Source organism: Bos mutus, chromosome 1 (genome assembly GCF_027580195.1).
Source record: "Bos mutus isolate GX-2022 chromosome 1, NWIPB_WYAK_1.1, whole genome shotgun sequence".
In the NCBI taxonomy this organism is placed as follows: Eukaryota; Metazoa; Chordata; class Mammalia; order Artiodactyla; family Bovidae; genus Bos; species Bos mutus.
Genome location: NC_091617.1, coordinates 154,757,728 through 154,783,885, shown reverse-complemented (window position 1 = coordinate 154,783,885; position 26,158 = coordinate 154,757,728). Strand labels below are relative to the sequence as shown.

At 52.9% G+C, this 26,158-nt stretch overlaps 1 protein-coding gene across 1 annotated transcript; it reads right to left on the bottom strand.

Moving 5' to 3' along the window:
• Positions 1 to 4,188: 4,188 nt before the first annotated feature.
• FTCD (formimidoyltransferase cyclodeaminase) lies at positions 4,189 to 25,395 on the bottom strand. Its single transcript, XM_070389206.1, has 14 exons — positions 25,342 to 25,395; positions 24,573 to 24,756; positions 23,465 to 23,593; positions 22,584 to 22,672; positions 22,327 to 22,506; positions 20,939 to 21,076; positions 20,717 to 20,848; positions 9,080 to 9,141; positions 8,603 to 8,732; positions 8,336 to 8,497; positions 6,867 to 6,910; positions 6,555 to 6,693; positions 5,266 to 5,365; positions 4,189 to 4,274 (listed from the first exon to the last, which is right to left on the bottom strand). The coding sequence occupies exons 1-14, from the start codon at positions 25,393 to 25,395 to the stop codon at positions 4,189 to 4,191; spliced, it is 1,629 nt and encodes a 542-aa protein (XP_070245307.1).
• Between the last annotated feature and the right edge of the window lie 763 nt (positions 25,396 to 26,158).

Below are 26,158 nucleotides of genomic sequence, written 5' to 3'. Positions count from 1 at the left end.
TGGGCTTGAGGCTTAAGCCCCTGCTGGGTGCCCACCATGCAGTGGGGTCAACTGAGCCAAGGCTGTGGGAAAGGAGGGGGAGGCCCTGTGTTTCTAAGCTGACCTCACCCTCACACCCCCCACCACCTGGAGAGACCCCACATGCCTCACCTCCCAGCCCCTCAACATGGGAGGAAATGGCAAAGGCAGCCAAGGGGTGACCCCCAGAGACGCAGAGAATCAGGAGCAGTGGGCTGGGGGTAGTTAGAGTTAGGGGCAGAGGCCAGTGCACCAGCAGATGAAAGCGCCCACATCTCCAGGAGGGCTGACAAAAGGAACGATCGTGAGCATCTATTAATACCGCTGCCTCAGAGAAGCAAACAGGAGCAGATGACGGAGTTGTGAGGGAGCCATGGCACCTCGGGGAGCACAGGACCCTCGGATGTGCCGTTGCCGAGTGCCTTTAAAAACCCACTTGCAGTTCTTCTGAATGCCCCTTGAAAGGAACCCAGTCCCACCCGATACGGCCTGAAGGACCCCTCCCCACCCACTGCGCTGCCCCAGGTGAGCTCACCCAGGCAGGCCCCAGGTGAGCCTCTGAGGCCACTGGGCGCTGGCCCCTCTCCTGTCCCCACACTCCATGCTGCATCCCAGCTCACCTTCTTTCCTGAGTTCACCCCTTGGGGACCTTCCTGGAACTTTCTTTGCATTTGCACACGAACACACATATGTGCTTGCACACACAGACAAGCACACCCACCACACCCTGCTCGCACACTGCCCTTGCTGGTTTGATTTGTAGGAGCTTTTCTGTTGGTCAATAGTAACTTCAAATAGGTTCCTGACATTTGCTCTGATTATCATGTCTTTTACCAAAACAGGTTTTTAATTTCCCTATAAAGTATTGGGTTCTCTGCCTTGCTCCAGGAGGACAGACACTGTACATCATTTTCTCTCAATATTCTGTGTGGTTACCTAACAAGTGCATGCATACTTGCTGTTTTTCCCATGTGCATAGCCTGTCTGGAAAGAATTGCAGGGTGTGGTGATGTTTTGAAATTACTTTTACTGGGAATGTCCTGGAAGCCAGAGGCTGCCATAGTAGGAGCAACTGAGGTGGGGAGACCCTGCCCCTGGGAAGGAGCTGGAGGCTGATGGATATTTAGGACTGGACAGACTAGCACCCAACAGAAAAACAGGCTACACATGTGAACAGACCACAGAAAAGGAAATCCATCGTTAACATGACAAGACAGTCAACCTCAGATGTAGCAGAAGTTTGAGGTGTGTTGGGAAGTGTATCTGTCAGCACCTGCTACATAACAACCAGCCACAGTGTCTCATGGTGGGACAGCTGGCATTTACTTCACTCCTGAATCATCCACAGTCACCCGCGGTATCTCTGCCTAAGACTCCAGGGGCTACCTCAGGCCAGCTAACGCCCTGGGGCTGTGGGTCAGTGGGGATGCTTAGGCCATGGCTGTGGCTGCTCAGGGACCCTGTTCTCAGGTGAAGGTAAATGGTTCCCAGACAGGCAACAGGTGAGCGCCTCTTCTGACCTGGTTGTTACCATGCTCACCTGCTCTGCCCCTATCCCAGCATCAGAGAGCTGAGGATACACTCTGCTGTCAGCAGTGAGAGCCGGGCTCCTCCAAACTGCCACAGGGCTGCGAGGGAACTGGGGTGCTGAGGCTCAGCTGGGCACCACCCTAGGACAGCCTTGTGCAGGACACACCCGGGGCTGAGAGGGCACACGTGACCCTGCTGACCTGAACATCAGCTCACAGGGAGAACTGAACCTCTTGTGGGAATCATGGGCAGGGTCGTGGTCACCATGGAGCCACCCTAGGGGTGGGGGTCAGGGTCAGGAGGATGCTGTGATGGGGAGATGGCCACTCAGGACACGCACCTTTCTGAATGTGTCTCATTTTCGCAATGAAATGGTAAAGGAAATACAGGGAAAGGACAGGTGAATAAAATATACATTACGTAGGAGTCTCTCTAACCCACTCCAGTCTTCTTGCCTGGAGAATCCCATGGACGGAGGAGCCTGGTGGGCTACATTCCGTGGGGTTGCAAAGAGTTGGACATGACTGAGCAATTGAGCACAGGAGTCTCTCTAAACACTGATGTGAAAGACCTCGGGGCTAATGCGTTAACTAGAAACAAAAACCAGCATTGATCTGCTCTGTTTAAGTGTCAAGGAATGGAGAACATAAATTCACATGTGTTTGTGTTTGCATAAATCAACACTAAATGGGCACAAAGAGGGAATTCAGCATTTCCTGACGAGGATGGAAGGGGCTGGTGGGGACGAGGGGGCGGGGCTTCTCTGCGGAATCTCTAAGCAGCCCTGGGTTTAGAACCAGGTGACCTGACGCATTGCCTATTTTGAAAGACCTCAGCCTGCAGACCCATGGCAGCGCCCAGTCCTACAGCAGCTCTGACCCTCACCACCCGCAGCTCCAAGCCTTGTGGATGCTGCCCTGCTGCGGTACCCCCACAGGGCTCCCAGGTCACACCTCTTGCCCTCCTCCATCACCAACTCCCAACACCCCCAGGACCCTGTGGCCCATCCTCCAGTGGGCCGTCATCGTCATCGTCGACTCAGCTCCTGGACCAGAGCTGGCCCAGGTGGGTCTGAGAGGGGAACAGGCAGGAAGGCCAGAGGTCCCCAAGAGGCAGGAGGAAATAAGTGGCGGACATCCTGCCTGGAACTAACAAGTGTGTTTCTTCTTATGGAAATGTTTTTCTTAAGCTATGTTAAGGAAGCTATGTATTTGCTTTAGAATTTGCCTTTCTTCAAAATGGTTCCACCTAAGATTAACTTTTTTTCTTTTTTCAAACCTTGGGCTGATAATGGTTCAACAAACCAGTATTCCCTGTCAATTGTTTTATGGTTGGGGGTTGACACACCTCATGTCATCCTTTCTATTGTGGGAGCGGGGTCTGGTGAAACTCCCTCAGCCTTGAGTTGTCTCTCTTATCTGATTAATAATTTTCTAACAGACATAAAACACCTTGCTAGAAACTAGCAAGGGGGCTCTCTTTTCCTGTCCCCTTCTGATGTCTATGGGCTTTCCTAGTAGCTCAGCTGGTAAAGAATCTGTTTGCAATGCAGGAGACCCAGGTTCAATCCCCAGGTCAGGAAGATCCCCCGGAGAAGGAAATGGCAACCCACTCCAGTACTATTGCCTGGAGAATTCCATGAACAGAGGAGCCTGGCAGGCTACAGTCCATGGGATCACAAAAAGTCAGACACGACTGTGCGACTTTCACTTTCACTTTTCACTTTCTGATGTTTATGTCAGAAGTTTTCCCTATCTCTATTATGCTTTAAAAGAAACTCTGCTACACAAAAAGCTCCAAGTTGTCAAACCTCGTCTCTGACCCTGGATGGAAATCCTCTCCTCCGGAGGTCACGAATGCCAGCGTAACACACAGCTCGCAAAAACAACCTTTCAGGTCTGGGTCCTGTCCTGTGGCCCCCAGCCCCGGGAATAGGGGGGTGGGCGCTTTCCACCACTTCCCACCCCTCCCTCACCACCCAGGCCCTGCAGAGACCCTCCTGGGACCCCCACCACTGGGCCTGGGCCACTGAGCTTCCACCAAGAGAAGTCAGTGCCCAATGCCTGGGACTCTCTCTCCCGGGACCCCAGGTCTGACACTGCACCCTCTTCCCCCAGAACCCGGGACCTGGCCCACACATCACTTTCCCGTCCTCGGCCGCTTGCTGCTCTCATCTTCTCCTGCCTTGGGAGGAGCTGGCCCGGCCACCCCTCACCTTGGTGGATCCCCCGCCATTCCCTGTCCATCAGGCAGCATGGCCCTCATCCCTCCATGAGATTTGAGGGTCCTACTAAGGGGGCTCAGGCCCCCAGGACCCCGGGTACTCTGTGACCCTGGGTCACCTCATGTTCCACCCCCATTCCCTCCCACTTGTCTCCCCATGTTTGGCACCTCACGAGGTCCCATTCCTGCCACTCAGCTCAGACCTCCCCCAAGCCCCTCATTGGTATCCCACATGCACCCCACATGGACCCCACAGGCACCAGTGTGTCATCACTTTACTGGCACTGCCAACCCCAGCCATGCCCACTCCTCACAGCCCCCTATCTTTGCCCCTCACATCCCCCACATCTGGGCCCCCAGGACGTGTCTGGAGGGGCTGCAAGGGGGAGTGGAGCCCGTCGATTCCCTGCTCAGCCATCACTCCTGCCGGGCCTCCAGCCCGTCCAGCACCAGGGCTGCCTGTGTCTGGGCGTCTTGCAGGAGGCTGGAGATGCGCCGTGGACCTAAAGACACAGGAGCGCTGTCATCACTGCTCACCTGCCACCCACCCACGGGCCCAGCCTCCCTGCCGGTTCCCTGGGCTATCCACTCTGGGTGGCCCCGAGCCTCTGACCTGGAACTCCAGATCCTCACAGGTCTCTCGTGGGGATGGGGGGGGTCCCTCTGTCTTTCCTGACATTTGGGGCCAGCAAGGCCCAGTTCCCACCCTCCCAGTCTCCCTACTTTATCCACCACTGCTGAAGGCGGGGCTGTGTCCTCCAAGCCCAAAGGGCAGTGCTCGAGTGGCTAGTGTATTATCTCAATGCCCTGGGATGGACAGGGCCTTCCCTGATGATGAGCTCAGCTTAGCTACAGAGGCAGGTGGGGACTGGCTGGCCCTACTGCTCCCATTCCCAGTCAGGAAATCGCTTTTTAACAATCATCACAAAATCACAAATACAGGTTGGTGGCCAGGCCTGGGAATGGGGGTTACTGTGGGGCCTCCTCTGGAGTGGCGAGAACGTTCCAGCACTGGATAGAGGTGATGGTCTCACAACCATAGATGTGCCAACTGCCTCTGACTTGTATAATTTAACATAGTGAGTTGCACGTTCTGTGAATTCTCCTCCAAAAACAGTAACAGTGAAATTGTCACAAACGCTGAAGCAGGACAATTGCACAGGCCAGCAACTGCTCCCTGAGACCACGTGTTGCTGGTGCTGCAGCCCAGCCCAGCCAGGGGACCTGGCCCTGGCCAGAGCCCCCAGCAGGGAGTGAGGGGGTGCCAGCAGGCACCCAGGCCACCCGCCCCCACAGAGACCCTGAAAGAAGGCCCCAGCTGTCCCCTGAGGCCTGCGTTCTGCAAGACAGGCCTTTACACCCGCAGCAGCTGGAGGACTGTCTCGTCAGACACATCCCTCCCTCAAGGACATGCTAGCCAGGCGCCCCTGGGCCCCACATGTGGGAACCAAGGCAACCTCCAGGCCCCTTGGTGGGCCTGGCATGCGCCCCCACTCACCTGGTCCTTAAACACGTCATCAGTGACATCCTTCAGGTTGATGAGCACGTTGAAATATGCGCCAAACACACCTGTCTCCAGGGCCTTGGCTGCCACCTGCAATGGCCACGAGGCAGAACCAGCCGGCAGTGATGGGGCAGGCAGCAGGCCTCCCCCTGCCCACTCCTCAGCCCAGGACATAGCCTGGGGGCCTCACGCCTCAACCCTGAAGACGGCAATCTGACCAGTCACTCGAGCAGGAAAGCATCCACACAGCCCTTGGGAGCCCGGAGTCACTGGACAGAAGCCTGGCCCTCTCCAAGGAGGGTCCCAGGGCCCCTGCGCCATCCAGTGCTCAGAGGCCCACCCTCAGCTGACCACCCAGCAGTCCACACCCTGCTGACTTCGGCACTCCAACCCCGTGGCCCAGTGATGCCTCAGGCATAGCCCAGGCTGGAGATGTGCTTAGCCCAGGCTGGATGCATGCTCAGTCACTCAGTGTCCAACCCTTTGTGACCCCATGGACTGTAGCCCACCAGGCTCCTCTGTCCATGGGATAATCCCAGGCAAGAATACTGGAGGGGGCTGCCGTTTCCTTCTCCAGGGGCTTTTCCGGACCCAGGGATGGAACCTGCGGCTCCTCTATTGGCAGGCAGAGTCTTTACCACTGAGCCACCTGGGAAGCCGGGAGCTGGCTACAGGGGCCTTTAACAACGAGCACAGCATGCTGGCCGCTTACAGGCCCTGAGGGGCCACAGAGATGGGCAGCACATGCTGGGCCAGGAAGACCCAGAATGCAGGAATCATGGCCTCTGTGCTCAGGCGGCTTCTAGAACCTTCTTAACAACTCACAGGCAGCCACCTCCAGGAAAGGAGGGTGCAGTCCTTAGGGCCTGAAGACCAGACACTGAAAACAGGTGTTTCTCTGTAAAGACCATATGGCTGGGGGCCTCGGATCGGGCTGTAGACAAACAGCAATGGGTGTGATGGCCCTTGTCCCAGGCCTCCGTGCAGAGGCTACAGACAGGGCGTGCATGCATTTCTGAGAGCACCTGGGGTTTCTGGGAGAGGGGCCGAAGGGGAGGAGGGCGGCTGGGGCCTGAGGGGACAGTCAGAGGTGGACTCTGGAGCACACTCGAGTGTCTGCCTCTGCTGTGTGACCTTGAACAAGATCTTAGCAGAGCCGGCCCTGCAGGCTGAGATGGACCGAGACACCCTGCGAGCGCTCACGTCTGCTGGCTCAGTGAGCAGCTGTGACGCCCACTGACCCTTCACTCTGCACCAGCAGCAGGGCCCTGCCACGTACCTGCAGGTCTGACCTGCAGGCCAGGTTCACACACAGGGCCAGCTCTCGCAGTGCCGGCCACAGTGAGGCCACCGTTTCTGCCAGCGCCAAGGGCACAGCCACCGCCTGCCTCAGCCCCTCCTGCAGGGCGGCCGCACGTCTGTAAGCAAGGGCATTGGCGGTCAGATCCCGGGGCGCCCAGACACTCCCAGTCCCTATCCAATGGCTCCTCGAGGAGCCCACGGAACCAGGCTGGGGACCACAGGGAAATTGTTGTTCAGCCACAGCACACCCGGGGGGGCTGACCAGTACCAGGGATTTCGCTGCACTCACCTGTCCTTGTCCTCAGGTGTGTTCTTGGGCAGCTTTGTCGCTTTCTGCCAGAGCAAGCACAGAAACACAGCGGGGTGAGGGACTGTGACAAGGGGACTGGGAGCTTGGGGAGGGCGGGGGCCTAACACAGTGCCCACCACCTCCAAGTTTGCATCTGTGGATTACAGATGGAGGGCCACCTGTGAGGGACTGGAGAGGGGGCCAGAGGGGAGTGAGGGCTCCAGCACCAGTCTTCCCCACCCACTCCAGGGGAGGCAACTGTGCGACCCCAGAGACCAGCATAAAGGCTCAGGCCGTGTCCCCCGACCCCCGAGGGCGACATACAACGCAGGCCTCCTTCCAGGAAGTATGAAACTGCTCCTCCCACTGCCCCGCCCATGTGAGACGCACCAAGAGGCTCACGCGACCTCCAGGTCGGATGGCCACGTTGTCAGGGGACCTCGGGAGGACCACTCCAGGCACCCCACCCACGCAAGCTCTGCAGGGGCCACCAGGCGACATCCTTCATGCAGGAAACACACTCACCATGGGGCGAAAGCCTCCCCCGAGTCACTCACACAGCCATCCACTGAGGCCCAGTGACAGAGGCCAGCTGTCCACCCAGGGGCCCAGGTGCAGACTAGACTCGGCCCAAACCCCACAGCAGGGCTGACCCATGGCCTCCACCCCAAGCGTGCCCAGAGCACCATCCACCCCCATACCAGGTCTTGCCCCAAGGTGGCTCCGAGCACTGGTGTCGGCCTGGAGCTCACACCTTCCCCAGCAGGCCCTCCTCCCCGGCGGGGTCCAAGCACCCCCCTTCCCTCCTCTCCTGTGTCCCCTGCTGGCTCTGCTCTCACACACACCTGGGGCTTCTTGACCTTGAACTCACACCTCGACCTTCCTGTGAGTCCTCTGACCTCCACCCAGGTCTGACGGACTCCCCTCCTCCAGGCCCTCCCGAACAAGGGAGGTCTGGATCTAGCCTCCCAGCTCCTGGGGCCCTTTCCGTCTGTCGCTGAACTGTCTTCTCTGATCGCTGACACTGTGACTGACTGTGTTACCATGTAAAGATTTCTGTTCCCACACTTTTGGGACCAGAGCTCTTCCCTGAGGACCTGGTCTTCCTCCAGCGTCTGCGGGTCTGGGTGTCGGCCCATCAGCAGGACGCAGGGAGCTGGGCAGGGGGACGCTGAGCCTGGCTGACCCTCAGGGCAGGTGTCCTCCTCTCCCCCGTCCCCCAGCCCTGCAGAGACTCCGACCTGGGGTCACACCTGCTGGGCTCAACCCAAGAGCAGCCAGACCACTGTCCCCTCCCTCCAGGCCCCCTGGTCTCCAGACGTCTGTGCTAATGGCAGTCTGCCCCTCACCCCCATGACCTTGGACCACCTTTCTCTCCTCTGGAGACCCCCCATCACTGTCCACTGACCCCACTGTCCCTCAGGTCCTCCTCCGTAGGGCCAGTGGAGACGGCCCGCCTGCACACACACCAGGTAGGCCTCAAAGGCCCGGGCGTCGGCGTCCACCATCGCAGTCAGCTCAGCCACGGCGGCGCGGAAGGGCGGGATCAGGCGGCGCATGGTCATGTCCAGGTGCTCGAACTGGCGCCGCCCATAGGTCATCAGGCCGGCCATGGAGGCCAGGGCGGCGCCCTGGGGAGAGCGCGCTGATCATGGGACCAGCCCCGGGCCGGGCTCCCCCACCCCCACCGCCCACCCCACCTCCTACCCCACCTCCTCGCCCCGGGCCCCGCTCACCATGGCTGCACTGGCTGCGGCCACAGAGCCGCCCCCCGGGGCTGCCGAGCGGGCACCCACGGCCCGGATGAAAGCGCGCAGGGGCTGGTCCACCAGGCTTTGCTCGGGCCCGTCCTGGGGGACCAGGTACCTGCGAGGCAGGGGCGGTCAGGGGGGCCAGGGTGGGGGTGGGCTAGGGTCTATGTCGGAGGGTCCTTGGTCATTACTTCTAGGCTAGAAAGGTGGGACTGGCAGGGGCAGGGGCGGGGGCGGTCCCTGGCTCGCAACAGCACAGGGAAGGGGATATGGGCCCTGTTTGCAGAGCAGCCACCCCGAAAGCGGCTGTGACCAGTCAGGAGCTGTGTGAGGACCGAGTGGGACCTGTTGGGGCCTCACTGGGCCCCCCAACAAGCCCCCAGCCCTACACTTAGTGATGGAGCAGAGCTCTGGACAACCGAAGGGGTCTCTGCACAGGGGTGGGGGTTGGGGGCTGCTCACTCGATGATCCGCTCCTTGGGGTTGAAGGGGGACAGGGAGTCCAGGCCCAGCCGGTTCACCACCTGGAAGAGGGCCTGGTGACTGGGGTTCCCCTTGAGCCCAGGTCCCACCCCTGCCACCTGTGGGGGTGCTCCCTGGCTCTGGTGTGGAGCTTGCAGGGACACAGCTGCCACACACACACACACACACACACACACACACCAGCAGCCCTGCAGACAGAAGCCCTTCGAGGCAGGTGCCCTACCGGGCCCTGGACTCCACCCACTGCATTGCCCCAGGGAGACCCGGGCCCAGTGTGACCTGTCCTCCCCACTCGAGAGCCTGTGCTGGAAAGGGGCCGAGACAACTGCCTCCTGGATGGGGTTCCAGCTCCTGGGAGTCAGTGGCTCTGGCTCTCAAAGGCCCAGAGCTGCGTGAGCAGCCCAGCTATGACCCTTGATGTGTGACAAAAAGTGAAGTTTACCCAACTTCAAAACAAAGTTGGAAATATCCTTTTGATGAAAGGAATTCCCCATACCAGAGAGGAATTTCTTTCACCTAAAGATGCTTTAAGGACACATCATGGTGCTGATGCTGGCAACACAGTCCCAGCCCCTCTGAGCCACATGGGGACACATTCTACGCGGAACAGAAAGCGACGAGTACGGGACAAGTTGAGAGCCAGGGATGGCCCGAGGTCTCCCAGAGGATGCTGCAGAAAACCTCAGAAAGAGGAACAGAACTGTCAGAATGGACTTTAGCACACACAAGCCTGGAAGAAAGTAAAGGAAACCATCCACGGCCAGAAGTGCCCAGAAGCTCTCCCTGCCCTGGAGCTGGGTTCACCCGGAGACGCCTGAGCCATCTCTCAGGAGCAGGGGTCAGACGGGAGACCCCTGGAAGACAACATCTCCAAGGATGAATTTGGGGAGAGCCACCCTTCACAGGAAAGTCTCAGTCTTTCCAGTCTGAGACTTACGTTTGGTGAAGCCCCCAGATGGTGAAGCCCCAGAAAATATCTTTCCTGGGAATTGTAACCTGAGAGGGGGAGAGGCCACGGCTCACCCAGAATTCTCCTCTGTGTGGCTCCAAAGCCCAAACAAGAGGCTCATCTACAGGGCGCAAGCACCTGCCTGAGGCAACACGAGTTTAAACCAGTGACCAAGAATTCAGAAAGATCCCCTGGAGCAGGAAACGGCAACCCACTCCAATATTCTTGCCTGGAGAATCCCACGGTCAGAGAAGACTGACGGGCTACAGTCAGGGGGTCGCACAGAGTCGGACATGACTGAGCAACTAGGCATGACCAAGAAACCACAGAAGAAACCCAGGCGCGCAGCCCGAACTCCCAAAGCACCAGAAAAAGCATCACTACGCGTGTCAGCAGGCATGATAGTTTGGAGAGCCAGACCTTCAAAGAATGCAGATCTCAGAACTTCCAGATAAAGAATATAAAATACTATGGTTTAAAGAAGCAATAGAGAGCATCAAACATGTTAATAAACGATAAATAGATGTGGGAGAGGTGAAAGTGGAAACAGGATGGAGGAGGGAGATTCTTGAGGCTGGATTTCAAGAAGCACAAAGTATTTACATGTCTTCAACTGTTGCCCCAGGGAGTGCTTATTAACAACAATAGGAAAAATAGGAACACCACAGTGATAACCCTGGGTTGGAGATACCACTTCCACAAGGGGACCCAGGTAGCGAACGCCCTGAGGGGGACACCCCATCACTTCTGTGCTGATCTTGCCAGAAACACACAAGCACGCCCAGCCCTGAGAAAGATCAGACCAGCACCCAGCAAGCAGTGCTCACAGCCCATCATGGTCAAGGAAGGACAGGGAGAACTGGGGCCCTGGTCCAGATTAAGGGCCATAAAAGACAAGGCACGTGGACCCACTCCTGGTCTGGGGTGGAGCCAGGAGAGGGAGACACTGACATGATTTGATTACAGTCTGCAGATTAGAGCAGATCGTACTGTGCTGAACTTCCTGATTTTGATCATTGCACTGTGGTTATATAACAGAATGTCCTTGATCTAGACAAATACACTCTGAATAAACGAGGCATAAAGGGCACAGTGTCTTCAGTCCTCTCTGAAATGGTCCAAAAACAAGTGTGATTGTGCATGACTGTAGAGAAAGAGAGATACAGAAAATGATGCAAAATAACAGTAGGTGAATCTGGAGGGAATAAAGCAACTCCTGATACTATGTGCGGACCTCTTCCGTGAGCAAGAATTACATCAAAATAAAGTGACACAGAACTTTGTAATGGCCAGAAAGAGAACAAACCCAGCTATAAAGTACATAAGTGATTAAGAAGTGAGGCCTGAGAAAACCACAGCAAATGGAGAGGGGGGGAAATGGAGAGAAAGTATAGAAAAAAACAGGATATATGGAAGAAGAAAATGCTACCATGGAGTGACTGTGTCTGCAAAGTGAAAGAACCAAACACTGAATCAAAAATATTAAAGAAAATATTCCTGAAACTGAACAAGAATGAATCTGTAAATCACACAGAACCCTGCTCTAAAGAAAAACTGATGCAGAATAATCAACACCAAGACATATATGGCAGAGTTACTGAATTTCAAGGATAAAGACAGTTTGTCAAGCACCAGGGAGAAAGAACCGGTCAGCAGGGGTGTGGAAGTCACCAGGCGGCCTTAGACTCCACCACCATACACACAGCAACATTTACTCCAAAGGGCAAAGATGTGCCTGCAACATCCTCAGGAGAAAAACAAGTGACTGGAGGTGTTGGTTCTCCTTTATCGTTGTTGTTGTTTAGTTACTAAGTTGTGTCTTTGCAACCCCGTGGACCTCCAGGACCCAAGAGGCTCCTCTGTCTGTGGGATTTTCCAGCAAGGATATTGGAGCGGGTGGCCATTCCCTTCTTCAGGGGATCTTCCTGACCCAGAGATCCAACCCGTGTCTCTAAGTCTCCTGCATTGTCACGTGGGTTATTTACCACTGAGCCACCAGGGAAGCTCTTTGATTGTCCTACTGTTTTAAAAGAATAAAGTCACACAGACATTCCCAAACACACCAGAACCTACAGAATAAAGCCCCCTTGAGCCTTTCTTCAAAAACCTGCTTGACTGTGAAATCTAGGCAACAGAGAAAGGACGGAGATGCACAGTGACTCACTTAAGCACAGAACCAAGCTTAAATATCCATGTATATTTAATTCATGTGATGTGGTTACAGAAGGTAAGTGGTATACTTCGGACAATGTACAAATAACGACTAAGCAGTTTAAGTCTGGACCAGCAATGACAGCTCACACAGTGCACTGATTTTCTTGTCTTTCTTCACCAAGAGTCAAGAGACATTCTAACACCGATTAAGAGCTAAAGGAGTGAGTATACTGTGCAAACTTGGAAAGTTAACCACCGAGAACTAACAAATGAATTCAGCGAGGTAGCAGGATGCAAAGTCAACCCACAAAGATCAGTGCATTTCTGAACACTGACAATGAACACTGAAGAACAAATTACAAAAACAATTCCATTTTCAGTAGCAGCCAAAAAAAAAAACACTCAGGGATTAATTAACTTCACCAAGGAGGTGAAAGACTGCAATGAGACCTACAAAACATGCTGAAAGGAACTAAAGACACTGAAGGGGGCACAGCCCAAGTCCAGGGCGGGAAGACGGTGCCGTGACATGGAGCACTGCCGGTGACCGGCGGGGACAGTGTGAGCGATACCTTTCTGACAGTACCTTTCAGAGAAACTGGAAACCCCATCCTGGATGGTGGTGATGGCCGCACAACTTTATAAACGTCCTTAACACCACTGACCAGCATGCTTAAATATGGCTAAGATGGGAAATTTTATGTCATGTGTATTTTACCATGTCCTACGGTAACTCCCCCAGTGGAGAAGCAGCGCAGACGCCTGCAGGCGCCATTAACAAGCGGGGGCTGGGCAGGGAGGCGCAGCGCGGGCTGCATCGCTTAGAGTAAGAATCTGGCCTGAATACCCTGAGCACTATCTGAGCGAAATAATTTGGGCTAACAAACCAGACTGTGGGATATCTACTACGCGAAAAGCCAGCCCCAACCTAAGACCGCCAGGCCCGTGCACGGAACAAAGAATTGAACAGAGATAGCCGGCTGCAGACCTTCCTCCGGTGATAGGCAGCCAGAGCCGGAAGGGGGCAATCGCAGCCCCAGAGAGACATTATCTATAAAACTGTAAGCAGGCTTTTTGCTAACTAAAACTTCTTGGGGTCTGGACGGTTAACATCTGCCTAAGAAGGTGCGCCGGTTTTTGCGCCCAGATAACCGAGTGGCGGGAGGCGATAAGTCGCAGCATTGGCGCCGCCAAACACCTCATCACTTGAGCTGCTCGGACCTGGGAAGAGCACAATACTCAGGCCCAACTGAGTCTGCGCCTCTGAGGACTATCCGAGTGCCTGAACCTGAGCGGCTTGGACCTGGGAGGTACATGCAACCCAGGGCCAGCCTTGGATTGTTCCCGGCGGAACAACCTAGAGCCCGAGCAGTGTGGGCAGGGAGGCTACACGCGCAGTGAGCGGGGGCAGACCCAGTGTGGCTGAGGCACTGCGAGCGCACACCAGTGTTATTTGCTTGCAGCATCCCTCCCTCCCCCCACAGCGCGACTGAACAAAGAACAAAGAGAAGAAATACAGTTCCACCCATCAGAACACTGACACAAGCTTCCCTAACCAGGAAACCTTGACAAGCCACCTGTACAAACCCACACACAGTGAGGAATAGCCACAATAAAGAGAACTCCACAAACTGCCAGAATACAGAAAGGACACCCCATACTCAGCAATTTAAACAAGATGAAGAGACAGAGGAATAGCCAGCAGATAAAGGAACAGGATAAATGCCCACCAAACCAAACAAAAGAGGAAGAGATAGGGAATCTACCTGATAAAGAATTCCGAATAATGATAGTGAAATTGATCCAAAATCTAGAAATTAAAATGGAATCACAGATAAATAGCTTGGAGACAAGGATTGAGAAGATGCAAGAAAGGTTTAACAAGGACCTAGAAGAAATAAAAAGAGTCAATATACAATGAATAATGCAATAAATGAAATTAAAAACACTCTGGAGGCAACAAAATAGTAGAATAACAGAGGCAGAAGATAGGATTAGTGAATTAGAAGATAGAATGGTAGAAATAAATGAATCAGAGAGAATAAAAGAAAAACGAATTAAAAGAAATGAGGACAATCTCAGAGACCTCCAGGACAATATTAAACGCTACAACATTTGAATCATAGGAGTCCCAGAAGAAGAAGACAAAAAGAAAGACCATGAGAAAATACTTGAGGAGATAATAGTTGAAAACTTCCCTAAACTGGGGAAGGAAATAATCACCCAAGTCCAAGAAACCCAGAGAATCCCAAACAGGATAAACCCAAGGCGAAACACCCCAAGACACATATTACTCAAATTAACAAAGATCAAACACAAAGAACAAATATTAAAAGCAGCAAGGGAAAAACAACAAATAACACACAAGGGAATTCCCATAAGGATAACAGCTGATCTTTCAATAGAAACTCTTCAAGCCAGGAGGGAATGGCAAGACATACTTAAAATGATGAAAGAAAATAACCTACAGCCCAGATTATTGTACCCAGCAAGGATTTCATTCAAGTATGAAGGAGAAATCAAAAGCTTCTCAGATAAGCAAAAGCTGAGAGAATTCTGCACCACCAAACCAGCTCTACAACAAATACTAAAGGATATTCTCTAGACAGGAAACACAAAATGGTGTATAAATTCGAACCCCAAACAATAAAGTAAATGGCAACGGGATCATACTTATCAGTAATTACCTTAAACGTAAATGGGTTGAATGCCCCAACCAAAAGACAAAGACTGGCTGAATGGATACAAAAACAAGACCCCTACATATGTTGTCTACAGGAGACCCACCTCAAAACAGGGGACACATACAGACTGAAAGTGAAGGGCTGGAAAAAGATTTTCCATGCAAATAGGGACCAAAAGAAAGCAGGAGTAGCAATACTCATATCAGATAAAATAGACTTTAAAACAAAGGCTGTGAAAAGAGACAAAGAAGGTCACTACATAATGATCAAAGGATCAATCCAAGAAGAAGATATAACAATTATAAATATATATGCACCCAACACGGAGCACCGCAGTATGTAAGACAAATGCTAACAAGTATGAAAGGAGAAATTAACAATAACACAATAATAGTGGGAGACTTTAATACCCCACTCACACCTATGGATAGATCAACTAAACAGAAAATTAATAAGGAAACACAAACTTTAAACGATACAATAGACCAGTTAGACCTAATTGATATCTATAGGACATTTCATCCCAAAACAATGAATTTCACCTTTTTCTCAAGCGCACATGGAACCTTCTCCAGGATAGATCACATCCTGGGCCATAAAGCTAGCCTTGGTAAATTCAAAAAAATAGAAATCATTCCAAGCATCTTTTCTGACCACAATGCAGTAAGATTAGATCTCAATTACAGGAGAAAAACTATTAAAAATTCCAACATATGGAGGCTGAACAACACGCTGCTGAATAACAAACAAATCACAGAAGAAATCAAAAAGAAATCAAAATTTGCATAGAAACGAATGAAAATGAAAACACAACAACCCAAAACCTGTGGGACACAGTAAAAGCAGTCCTAAGGGAAAGTTCATAGCAATACAGGCACACCTCAAGAAACAAGAAAAAGTCAAATAAATAACCTAACCCTACACCTCAAACAACTAGAAAAGGAAGAAATGAAGAACCCCAGGGCTAGTAGAAGGAAAGAAATCTTAAAAATTAGAGCAGAAATAAATGCAAAAGAAACAAAAGAGACCATAGCAAAATCAACAAAGCCAAAAGCTGGTTCTTTGAAAGGATAAATAAAATTGACAAACCATTAGCCAGACTCATCAAGAAACAAAGGAGAAAAATCAAATCAATAAAATTAGAAATGACAGTGGAGAGATCACAACAGACAACATAGAAATACAAAGGATCATAAGAGACTATTATCAACAATTATATGCCAATAAAATGGACAACGAGGAAGAAATGGACAAATTCTTAGAAAAGTACAACTTTCCAAAACTCGACCAGGAAGAAATAGAAAACCTTAACAGACCCATCACAAGCATGGAAATTGAAACTGTAATCAAAAATCTTCCAGCAAACAAAAGCCCAGGTCCAGACGGCTTCACAGCTGAATTCTACCAAAAATTTAGAGAAGAGCTAACACCTATCCTGCTCAAACTCTTCCAGAAAATTGCAGAGGAAGGTAAACTTCCAAACTCATTCTATGAGGCCACCATCACCCTAATACCAAAACCTGACAAAGATGCCACAAAAAAAGAAAACTATAGGCCAATATCACTGATGAACATAGATGCAAAAATCCTAAACAAAATTCTAGCAATCAGAATCCAACAACACATTAAAAAGATCATACACCATGACCAAGTGGGCTTTATCCCAGGGATGCAAGGATTCTTCAATATCCGCAAATCAATCAATGTAATACACCACATTAACAAATTGAAAAACAAAAACCATATGATTATCTCAATAGATGCAGAGAAAGCCTTTGACAAAATTCAACACTCATTTATGATAAAACTCTCCAGAAAGCAGGAATAGAAGGAACATACCTCAACATAATAAAAGCTATATATGACAAACCCACAGCAAACATTATCCTCAATGGTGAAAAATTGAAAGCATTTCCTCTAAAGTCAGGAACAAAACAAGGGTGCCCACTTTCACCATTACTATTCAACATAGTTTTGGAAGTCTTGGCTACAGCAATCAGAGCAGAAAAAGAAATAAAAGGAATCCAAATTGGAAAAGAAGAAGTAAAACTCTCACTATTTGCAGATGACATGATCCTCTACATAGAAAACCCTAAAGACTCCACCAGAAAATTACTAGAACTAATCAATGATTATAGTAAAGTTGCAGGATATAAAATCAACACACAGAAATCCCTTGCATTCCTATACACTAATAATGAGAAAACAGAAAGAGAAATTAAGGAAACAATTCCATTCACCATTGCAACGAAGAGAATAAAATACTTAGGAATATATCTACCTAAAGAAACTAAAGACCTATATATAGAAAAAACTATAAAACACTGGTGAAAGAAATCAAAGAGGACACTAATAGATGGAGAAATATACCATGTTCATGGATTGGAAGAATCAATATAGTGAAAATGAGTATACTACCCAAAGCAATTTATAGATTCAATGCAATCCCTATCAAGTTACCAACAGTATTCTTCACAGAGCTAGAACAAATAATTTCACAATTTGTATGGAAATACAAAAACCTCGAATAGCCAAAGCGATCTTGAGAAAGAAAAAATGGAACTGGAGGAATCAACCTACCTGACTTCAGGCTCTACTACAAAGCCACAGTTATCAAGACAGTATGGTACTGGCACAAAGACAGAAATATAGATCAATGGAACAAAATAGAAAGCCCAGAGATAAATCCACGCACATATGGACACCTTATCTTTGACAAAGGAAGCAAGAATATACAGTGGATTAAAGACAATCTCTTTAACAAGTGGTGCTGGGAAATCTGGTCAACCACTTGTAAAAGAATGAAACTAGAACACTTTCTAACACCATATACAAAAATAAACTCAAAATGGATTAAAGATCTCAACATAAGACCAGAAACTATAAAACTCCTAGAGGAGAACATAGGCAAAACACTCTCTGACATACATCACAGCAGGATCCTCTATGACCCACCTCCCAGAATATTGGAAATAAAAGCAAAAATAAACAAATGGGACCTAATTAAACTTAAAAGCTTCTGCACATCAAAGGAAACTATTAGCAAGGTGAAAAGACAGCCTTCAGAATGGGAGAAAATAATAGCAAATGAAGCAACCGACAAACAACTAATCTCAAAAATATACAAGCAACTCCTACAGCTCAACTCCAGAAAATAAATGACCCAATCAAAAAATGGGCCAAAGATCTAAATAGACATTTTCTCCAAAGAAGACATACAGATGGCTAACAAACACTTGAAAAGATGTTCAACATCACTCTTTATCAGAGAAATGCAAATCAAAACCACTATGAGGTACCATCTCACACCAGTCAGAATGGCTGCGATCCAAAAGTCTACAAATAATAAATGCTGGAGAGGGTGTGGAGAAAAGGAACCCTCTTACACTGTTGGTGGAATGCAAATTAGTACAGCCACAATGGAGAACAGTGTGGAGATTCCTTAAAAACTGGAAATAGAACTGCCTTATGATCCAGCAATCCCACTGCTGGGCATACACACTGAGGAAACCAGAAGGGAAAGAGACACGTGTACCCCAATGTTCATCGCAGCACTGTTTATAATAGCCAGGACATGGAAGCAACCTAGATGTCCATCAGCAGATGAATGGATAAGAAAGCTGTGGTACATATACACAATGGAGTATTACTCAGCCATTAAAAAGAATACATTTGAATCAGTTCTAATGAGGTGGATGAAACTGGAGACTATTATACAGAGTGAAGTAAGCCAGAAGGAAAAACATAAATACAGTATACTAACGCATGTATATGGAATTTAGAAAGATGGTAACGATAACCCTGTGTACGAGACAGCAAAAGAGACACTGATGTATAGAACAGTCTTATGGACTCTGTGGGAGAGGGTGGGAAGATTTGGGAGAATGTCATTGAAACATGTGAAATGTCATGTATGAAACGAGATGCCAGTCCAGGTTCAGTGCACGATGCTGGATGCTTGGGGCTGGTGCGCTGGGAAGGCCCAGGGGATGGTATGGGGAGGTTGGGAGGGAGGAGGGTTCAGGATGGGGAGCATGTGATTTTTTTAAAAAATAAAATTAAAAAAAATAAAAATAAAAATAAAAGCTGAAAAAATATTTAAAAGAACCAACTCCCTAAAAAAAAAAAAAATGACACAGCTCTAAAAAACCAGGAACTAGAGAAGGGAGATGGAGAAGGCAATGGCACCCCACTCCAGTACTCTCGCCTGGAAAATCCCATGGACGGAGGAGCCTGGTAGGCAGTAGTCCATGAGGTCTCTAAGAGTCGGACACGACTGAGCGACTTCACTTTCACTTTTCACTTTCATGCATTGGAGAAGGAAATGGCAACCCACTCCAGTGTTCTTGCCTGGAGAATCCCAGGGACAGGGGAGCCTGGTGGGCTGCCGTCTATGGGGTCGCACAGAGTCAGACACGACTGAGGCGACTTAGTAGCAGCAGCAGAGAAAGGAGAAAAGATGGGGGTAAACATCGAGAGTTACTTTCTCATGTGCACAGCAAGCAGCCTGCAGATCACAGACCTCAAGGTTCACAGACAGTGAGTTTTGGACAAATTTTGTAGCAACGCTGCTTCAAACAAGTCTATAGGCGCCCTTTTTCCAACAACATTTGCTCACAGTGTGCCTCTGTGTCACATTTTGGTAATTCTCACAGTATTTCAAACCCTCCACCAGCATTAAAATCACAACTCTCTGAAAGCTCAGAAGATGGTTAGCTTTTTTTTTTTTTTAGCAATAAAGTACTTTTAAGTATGTGCACAGTTTTTTTAGACACAATGATATTGCACACTTAACAGACTATAGTCTAGTATGAATATAACTTTTATATATACCAGGAAACCAGAAAATCATGTAAGTGGCTTTATTGGGATATTTGATTTATTTGCAATGGCCTAGAACCGAATATCTTTGTGGTACCTGAACTGATAAAAATTGACAAATCACATTGATATATTTAGATAGAGTTTAACTTAATAAATCAAAAATGGAGATGAATACGTTAAGTTATGGGCTTTCCCGATGACTCAGCAGTAAAGAATCCACCTGCAATGCAAAAGACCCAGGAGATGTGGTTCAATCCCTGGGTTGGGAAGATCCCCTGGAGGAGGGCATGGCAACCCACTCCAGCATTCTTGCCTGGAGAATCCCCAAGGACAGAGGAGCCTGGCGGGCTACCGTCCATGGGGTCACAGAGCTGGACACAGAGTTGCATACACACATTATATTGCCTCCATGTAACCGGAAGGAAACCACATCCTCTCTGCCTAAAAACAGGACCAAAGCAAGTCCAAGCATATCTGCTAGATTAGTAAATACAAAAGGATAAACCCAACAACCAAAAGACAAAAACTCTCAGAGAAATCCAGTCATGTGCTCATTTTAAGAAATACCTTCAAAACAGAACCACCCTGAGGCCAGAGCAACAGGATGGCAAAAGCTGGCTACCGCCAGAGCTGGCTAGAGGGACCCAGGACCACAGGAACCACGTGCTGAATAGCCCACGGAGGCTAGACTCACATCCCCAAATCTGGACGGGTCAGGACCAGAGGAGGGGCAAGTCCCTCCACCCGACTGAGCCCAGGCACCCCCTCTCACAGAAGTTTCACAAGACTGAATATATTTTAGGTCATAGAGAAAACCCCAACAGTATCTACCAAGTGAAAAATGTGATCTCGACTTGCAGACACAGACAATAAAACAAAGAAGGAGAAGTAGGAGGCCACATGGACAGGAACCCAGGCCTGGGGAGCAGGTACCTGGAGCAGCCGCCCTGCTCTCAGGACCCCCAGCCCCCCAGCTCCAGCCCCACCCGCACGGGCCCTGCCCACCAGCCTGAGCCGCTGCTCCTCCTCCAGGAGGAACAGATTCTCCTGCTCGCAGTAGAAGGTGGCCGCATCCAGCAGGGCTTTCAGAGGCACCAGGCCCACCAGCTGTGAGCCCACCACTGGGAGGCTCAGCTCCTGCAGAGGGCGGAGAGCAGAGGTCGGAGATCGAGGCATCAGTGCCCAGGCAGCTGGGTTTGGGAATATGGGGAGGACCTGCCCGCTCACCTGGGCTTCTCTGCAGGTCTCCTCATAGACTGTGTGCAGCCCTGTGACTTCAAAGTCCAGGAGGTTCATGGACACCTGAGCCAGGTTCTTCTCATCCAGGTACCAGCCGATGCCCTGCACCTTGCTCAGGCGTCCTGGCTGCGGAGGACAAGGCTTACCCAGCCCGGCCCTGCCTCTCCTGGCACCCCGCACTGACAGTCCCCTCCCCCTGCATCCCCTCAGCTGGCCCAGGGTCTCCCTTCTGCCCCAGACACAGGGACAAGGCAGGCCGTGGCCTGAAAACCGTGCCGTGTGGCTGGTCTCCTCCTCGCCTTGCTCTCCCGGCCTCTCATCTGAGCATGGGAGGGGCCTGCCCACCACCAGAAGCAGAGCCCCCAACAGCGGCTCACCCCACACAGGGTCCAGGCTCAGACCAGGCCCTACTGCCTGGCCAGCATTCCACCCACGTCCTTGTCCTGGGCCTGGCTCCTTCCTCCCATCCCACCCCTGCCCCAGAGGCCAGCTCGCAGCCCTTGCTCCTTGGGGCACTCACTCCCCCTCGGGGGGACCTCTGACTTCTGACCTCAGCAGAGCACAGAGAAGGACTGGGGAGTTGCCATGCTTTTGTGCTGTGCTTGCCGATGGCTGAGTGTTCGGGAAAGAAGCCAGGCCCAGGTCTCTGGGGGCGGAGGCTGACAGGTGAGGAGCAGGGCCTCCTTCACAGGTGTGTCTTTGTCTACCTGTGTCCAACGCAAAGTTTCTGCAGAAGTGGTGCTCAAATTAGGTGGGAGTTCCTGTAACAGACTTAGTGGATCAGGGCACCTGGGGTACCTGGGGATACCTGGGGCTCAGGAATGCCTGTTTTCCTATCAGCATGGAAATGCTGCAGTATGTTGGCCACAGCTGTAGACCTGCTGCTTCCATGGAAAATGTCCTTAAAGACCTGCTGCTGCTGCTGCTAAGTCGCTTCAGTTGTGTCCGACTCTGTGCGACCCCATAGACCGCAGCCCATCAGGCTCCCCCATCCCTGAGATTCTCCAGGCAAGAACACTGGAGTGGGTTGCCATTTCCTTCTCCAATGCATGAAAGTGAAAAGTGAAAGTGAAGTCACTCAGTTGTGTCCGACTCTTATCGACCCCATGGACTGCAGCCTACCAGGCTCCTCTGTCCATGGGATTTTCCAGGCAAGAGTACTGGAGTGGGGTGCCATTGCCTTCTCCGAAAGACCTGCTCCCGAACCTCAAACCCTGGAACCCTCACCCTGCCAGTCCCACACGGCATGGACACCGAAGTGGGCAGGACCTGTGGCCAGCGGGTCCACACATGGTGCCCAGCCTTGACCCTCTCTGGGAGCCCTCGAGATGCAACAGGGACGGGCCAGGCCTCATGGGACTGCAGGTGCCGCCTACCTGGTCCTTCCCACGACCCTGCTCACGGAGATTGAGGGCGATGCGGTGCGCCTGCTCCTTGGTGCTGAGCAGGTTGATGTTGAATGCCAGGAGGAACTTCCGTGCCCCTGTGGCGGTGGCCCCCCAGCTGGGAATGAAGGAGCTGGGCCCGAAGTCGGGTGCCCACTCGGCCTGCTTGAGCTGTGGGGAGACGGGCGGGTGAGGGAAGGGGGGAGGAGGGCCCAGCCCAGACCGCCCCCTGATGAGGGGCACGGCACCTTCTCAGGGAGGGCCTCGTACTCCCCGGCCCGGATGGCTGGCAGGGACTGGCGGCTGGTCATCCGTGCCGCCTCACCATAGAGGTACACTGCAAAGGGACCTGGCAAGTCAGGCCCCCGGCGGCGAGCATTGCAGGACCCCGTTCCTGCAGCTCCGTCTTGCTGGCAGCCCCCATCTCTGTGCCCCGTCGAGTGGGTGTGGGTGGTCCCTGATGGGCACTCTGTATGGGCAGGAACCCTCCTCTGCCCACCCAGGGGCAGGGCAGGCCCCACCCCCACTGCCCAGGCTCTGATGCCCCAGAAAAAGCCATTGTCCACCCACAAGAGTTGGGAGCAGGCACTCGGGTCTGGAAGGATATTCATGTTTCTCTCCAAAGTGCATTTTCACTGAACAAAACATGGAATGTGGAGGAGAGAAAACAAAGCTCACCGCCAGCTCCCGACACCCGCACGAGACAGGAGACCCATCCATACCCAAGTCGGCCCATCGGCCCACAGGCAGGGCCCGGACCTGCAGCTGGCCTCTCAGGTGTCCACCTGTTGTGTGTGCTGGGCTTGCCTTGATTTAATTCCCCAAAGAGACTGTTAAGGGCTTTCTGTCTGTCCATCTTGCTCAAGCCCTTCACAGAGCCACTACTCAAGCCCACTGCCAAGCAAGGCTGAGGGTCTGCCAGCTCCCTGACGGCTGGGACCCTGTCCCCACAGGTTCTCATCACAGGAGAAGGGGGACATACTCCTACCTGTCAAAAACCGGCATGGTAGGGTTTTTTTCCCTTAAAATCTGCATTTTTAAGGATGTAAGAGCAGAGACCCTCACAGGGTGCCTGGTGCTGCTGCTGTTGAGCTGAGGTGAGGAGGGGCCGCCCGCCCTGGGCTCTCACCTGGCACACCCAGCTCCTCTGCCAGCCGCTGGCCAAAGGCCTGGGCACACAGCACACACTCGTCCATGGTGACGCCCCTCACTGGGATGAAGGGGCACACGTCCAGGGCACCCATCCGGGGGTGCTCCCCTACACAGAGATGGGGCTGAGGAAGGGGGGCCTAGGTGCAGAACACCGCCCTCCGGCTCCTTCTGCGCACATTCAGACTGACCACAGGGCCCCAGAGAGGCAGACTGAGCACTGTGGCCTGTCGGTGGCTAACCCCTCCCCCTCCCTAGCTACCATCTGCGCTCTCAGGGAGTGGACTCCTCCACCCTGCTGCCCTACAGGGTGTCCTCAGAAGCCGAGTCCCACTGCAGGCCAGCAGCCCACGGCCAGACGGCAGCCCCACGCCCCCTCCCCCCAGGCGGCTCCCCAGATGGCAGCCCCACGCCCCCTCCCCCCAGGCGGCTCCCCAGATGGCAGCCCCACGCCCCCTCCCCCCAGGCGGCTCCCCAGATGGCAGCCCCACGCCCCCTCCCCCAGGCGGCCCCCCAGATGGCAGCCCCACGTCCCCTCCCCCAGGCGGCCCCCCAGATGGCAGCCCCACATCCCCTCCCCTCAAGCAGCCCCTAGATGGCAGCCCCACGTCCCCTCCCCAAGCAGCCCCCCAGATGGCAGCCCTAAGTCCCCTCCCCCCAGGCAGCTCCCCAGATGACAACCCCACGTCCCCTCCCCCCAGGCAGTCCCCCAGATGGTAGTCCCACATCATCCCCTCCCCCAGGCAGCTTCTCTGAGATAAGCCTCGGTTGCCCTTCACCAGTTGGAATCACTCATGAATTCCCTCCCACTCTGTGAGAGGCCAGAGACCTTGCCCTTTGACCAGTTCCCCATGTGTCCATTGACCTTTGACACTGCCGCCCAAAGAATGTGTTTGGTTTGTGGGCTGTTGACAGATAGGGCTCTGTCCCCCATACCCAGGGCCCGTGCAGAGTGTGAGCACCTTGCTGCCGGCCACTCTTGGGCCCCTGAAATGTAAACGGGGTCAAAGGAGCATCCAGCGAGCCTGTTGGCCCCTTGCCCTCTGCAAGTCCTGAGCGCAAGGCAGGCCGCCCTCCCCCGCCCTCACCTCTGTGCCGGCTCATGTCGATGAGCCGGTGGGCAGTGCGGGCGGCATTCAGGGCCCCCTCCACCACGTCCTCAGGGCGCCCCACGAAGGTGTAGACAGTGCGGTTGGTGGAGGGGCCGGCGTCCACGTCCAGCAGCGTGCAGCCCGGGGTCTGGGCCACTGCTCGAGCGATGGCATCAATCACCTGGGTGTGAAGCCGGGCCTGCGCCTCCGTCTCCCCGAGAGGAGGAGGGCACAGGAGCTGCTGGGGCCCAGTCTGTCCTGCCCCCACCCAGACACAGGGCCAAGAGCTGGCTCTCGGCATCTGGGAACAGCGACAGGCAGCCCCATGGGGAGAAACTGAGGCAGGGAGCAGAACTGGGTGGGGGGCTGCCAGGGCCCCTAGAAGGTGACTACAGGCCAAGGTCACAGAGGGTCGGGGCCCCGGCCTCTAGGCAGCCCAGAAGCTCCTGAGGCAGTAGGAAGGCCTGCCCAGTGCTCTGTGACTTGTTTCCTGCAGATAACCTGGGGATAAGGACAGGTGGGGGAGGGGAGACTGTGCCCCACACAAGGACCCTCAAACAGCTGTGTGGGTCAGCCTTCCGGTGCTCCACCATCACCCGAGAGGCCAAACGACCTGCCCAGACCTGGACCAGGACCCCTGACTGGTTGCCCACCCGCTGCTCCTTCCTCACCCTTTCCAGAAAAGACAGTCCCCAGGCTCCAGCCCAAGCCTTGCCCTCCTGGCCCCAAGCCCCCTGCACTGCCCTGGCCACCCCCAGGCCCTCACCTCCTGATTGTTCCCCTCTGAGAAGTTGGGGACACATTCCACCAGCCGGGACATGGTCCAAACCCTGACCCAGACGCTCCTTGCACCAGCAGAGGTGGGAAGGAGGCTGGCGGGGCCTTTATTCCCCAATCAGGGCCCTCCCTGCGCCAGGCTTCTTATTAACTGGGCAGATGGGGGAGGGGCAGAGCCAGGACCCTGTGGTGGCCAGTAAAGGAGAGGGTGGAGGGGAGGACCGAGACCTCTGCCCAGGTGAGTGTGGGCTCCCCTGAAAGAAGTACTGGACTCCTGGGGGAAAGTCCTCAGCAGGTTACAGCCTCAGGTCACCCCAGGCTCCAGGCCCAGTTGGGCCCAGGGCCCCCTGGTGACCCTCTGGATGACCCTCCTGGCAGCTATTTCTTCATGAACAACTGAGCCTCAGGGCCACAGAGGGAAAAGAGGGACTGTGTGTGAGGCCCTGGGCCTGGCTCTCAGCAGAGGTCAGCACAGCTGGCTGGCAGGAGGGTGGGTATTGGCAGGGAGGGGCGGGGAGTGCAGGCCCAGCTCCCCATCCCACTGAGGCCAGAGGATCCCCACAAGGGGCCACGTACCCCCAGGTCAGCAGCACAGGGCCCTGAGCCGAGAGGGCCACCTCAGGTCAATGCCATCTTGAAGTCCTTCATGATTTTTGAACTGGGGGTGGTGCTGTTTCCCTTCTGCAAAGGCCCACCCATCACATGGTCACCCTGGCAGCACATGGACCCCGCTCCCAAGAGCAGCCCACACCATCTGTGTTTCTCCTGGCATTGGGTACCCCACATGGCCTTTGGGGTGATCAGGT